Genomic DNA, 3022 nt, shown 5'->3' on the forward strand with positions numbered 1-3022 from the left:
ATCTTGTGTTTTTGCCATGGGTATCGGGGTCCCCTGAAAATGGAGTTACAGACAGTGTGATGTGCCATGTGGTGCTGGGAACTGAACTCGGATCCTCTGGAAAAACGGTCAGTGCTGTTAACCTGAGCCATCTCTCCAGTCCCCCTCTTGTCCCCTCCAGGTAAGTTCTAATTTTGTGTTGACAGAACTGACTCTACAATTATCCTCTGACCTCTACACATGTGAATTACATACATGAGCATGCATACACACAAATAATAAACAATAAAAAAGTTAAAAAAAACAAATCTGTCTTACTGGTCACAGGTACCTGCCAACATCAAAGCAATTCTGACTGTAGCAGAGGAACTTGAACTGCATCCACCATTGCCCCAAACAAGGTTATTATGCTAAGCAGCACTCACTTCCCAGTTAAGAAAGTATGAACTTAACCACTGAAAGAAACTACTTTTATTACCAAAATAACATCAGAAACTGCATTTACATATCAAAATGGTTAGGAGTTCAATGGAGACTTTGTAAGTAGACAAAATTTCATAAATAGAATCTCCCCCACTAGGCCTCACTTGCACAGGCTGAAGATCCACAGATGGTTCTCCAAGGTCAGACTTGCTACATTCCAGTCACCAGCCCTCTGTTCCCCACCCCCCCCCCCAGACAGGGTTTCTCTGTGTAGTTTTGGGGCCTGTCCTGGATCTCTCTCTGTAGACCAGGCTGGCCTCGAACTCACTGAGATCTGCCTGGCTCTGCCTTCTTATTTATAATCTTATGCTTCTGTATATTTGAGCATGCACATGACTAAAATCTAATGCGCTGTGGGAAGGGCAGAGTGTAGCAGAAAAATTATTATATGACCTATCAATGGATCCAAACAGAACCACCAAACTTCATCCCTTAGTAATCAGCTGCTCCTTCCTGCAGGCAATAACCTGAAGCCTTGAGAAATTTCACTCATGTGGCCCACAGCTCTCTTGCAGTGTGTTCTGAGGTATTCTATTGCTTTGTTCTAAATCAAGTAATGAGTGACTTTGAAATCTGTGTGGGCTTTTATTTCATTGTTGAACAAGAAGCCAAGAACCTGAAAACACCTGCCCCTGCCCCTAAGCATTGGTAACATAATCACACTGACATTAAGAAGCTGTGACAGGAGCCGGGCAGTGGTGGCACATGCCTTTTATCCAGCACTCAGGAGTCAGAGGCAGGTGGATCTCAGTGAGTTCGAGGCCAGCCTGGTCTACAGAGTGAGTTCAAGGCCATCCAGGACTACACAGAAAAACCCTGTCTCGAAAAAAAAAAAACAAAAACAAAAACAAAAACAAAAACAAAACAAAAAAGCAGCTATGACAGGGAAGGCAGAATCCAGAGAGAAGTCACAGAGACAGCACAGCTTTGGTGGCCTTCGGGCTTCTAGACATGTGTGCTGGAGCATATAACGCACAGAAAGGCCAACTTCTTGTAGACAGCACAACATGAGAGATGAAGTAGCAAACCCTCTGCAAGTGGCCAGATGATGCCTTACTCTGTTTTGCCACCTCTAAGTCTCAGATGCAAAAAGTCTTACTTCCTAATATGATCCTGTTGATGGATCAAACTGTTAATGGATATGAAGCTCAGATCTCTGGCAACATGTAGGTATTCGGAAAGGATTCATCTCTCTCAAAAAAAAAAACAAAACACTCCAGAGTCCAGGGAGAAAGGCTGCTCCAGCCAGGTAAAATAAATTTTGCTCGGCATCCTTCACTCCGACAGACACACCCAAACATTGCTAAGCCCAGGTGGACCTAAAGCTCTCTAGCATCTGTCGGTGATGAGGCACCAACCACCTTGTTGCCTTCTAGGAACAGAACGCCCACTCCCTTCCAACACCACCTGGGATGGCGACACCTGAGCCTCCCTCCCAGCAGCTGCATTCGACCACCGCGGTGGGCTCGGGTCCCGTCCCCCACCCCACCCCACCCCCGCCCCGCGCCCGCCCCGCTCCGAGGGGGCGGGGTCGAGGAAGAGGAGGTGCGGACAGAAGGTGCCCGCTGCATTCCAAGCCCCTGGCGCAGGCACGCACAGCCGTGGAAACTGAGGCAGGCGGGCAGATGACGGAACGGGTCTGCCTATCTGGTTCGCGGCGGGGATCGAACCCCGAAGAGCGGGAGAGGGTGCGGGGCTCTGCCTCCAAGTCAGTCACTCGTCCGCCGCCGAGGCCCGGCCCGGCTTGCACCGACGGAGTTTCACAAAGAAAGTCTCCCGGCCCGCGCCCCGCTCACACTCACCGGCGCCGGCGGAGACTCGGGCTCCCGCCGCCGGCGGCTCCGCGCCGAGGCCGGCTCGGGCGCCAGCGTCAGCGGCTGTTCCATCCCCGCGGGGCCCGTCCGCGTCCGCCTGGAGCTAACGGTCCCGCCAGCTTAGGCGCGCGCCCCGCTCCCGCGCGCCATGTTCCCGCCGTGCCGCGCGCCGCCGAGCGCCCCCGCCCTCAACGCGCACGCGCGCGCGCCCGCCGGGCCAGCTCGCACCGCGCAAGCGCGTGCCCGGCCTCGAGCCCTGCCGGAGCGAGCCGGGGGTCGCTGTTCCGGGCTCCGAGCAGCCGCCCCGCCGCACTGCGGACCACCCGGAGGGCACCACGCGGGCCCCGGGCAAGTGAGGGCGCGCTTGTGTGGGTGACACAGTGAATGCTGACGTTCCAGGCCCGCGTCAGTGCTCTCCCTCGTCCAGTTAGGATGCAATCTTCAGAAGCCCACCTCCTGCATCCCAGGGCTCGGCGGCCGCTAGTCCTCACTAGGTGGTTCTCTGGAGGCAAGACCTAGTGTTTGCAGCGGTCAAGAACTGAGAGATCCTAGAAAAGATGCAACGTCCACTCTCCTTAAAAACCGTGAATTTCTAGGCGGTGGTGGTGCATGCCTTTAATCCTGGCACATGGGAGGCAGAGGCAGGAGGATCTCTTTGAGTTCCAGGCCAGTCAGGACTACACAGAGAAACCCTGTCACAAAAACCAAAAAGAATATTGTGGAGCTCTGACTGCTCTTCCAGAGGA

At 53.7% G+C, this 3022-nt stretch overlaps 1 protein-coding gene across 2 annotated transcripts in view; it reads right to left on the reverse strand.

The window, feature by feature from the left end:
- The window catches only part of Ttc28 (tetratricopeptide repeat domain 28), a 417040-nt gene extending 414595 nt beyond the window's left edge, over positions 1-2445 (reverse strand). For both annotated transcript variants that reach the window (XM_036171626.1, XM_036171625.1), the window contains exon 1: positions 2265-2445. In XM_036171626.1, the coding sequence (XP_036027519.1) occupies positions 2265-2348 (84 nt within the window). In that variant the 5' untranslated portion in view covers positions 2349-2445. The remainder of the gene's footprint in view (positions 1-2264) is intronic.
- Between the last annotated feature and the right edge of the window lie 577 nt (positions 2446-3022).

Source organism: Onychomys torridus, chromosome 22 (assembly GCF_903995425.1).
Source record: "Onychomys torridus chromosome 22, mOncTor1.1, whole genome shotgun sequence".
Lineage (NCBI taxonomy): Eukaryota > Metazoa > Chordata > Mammalia > Rodentia > Cricetidae > Onychomys > Onychomys torridus.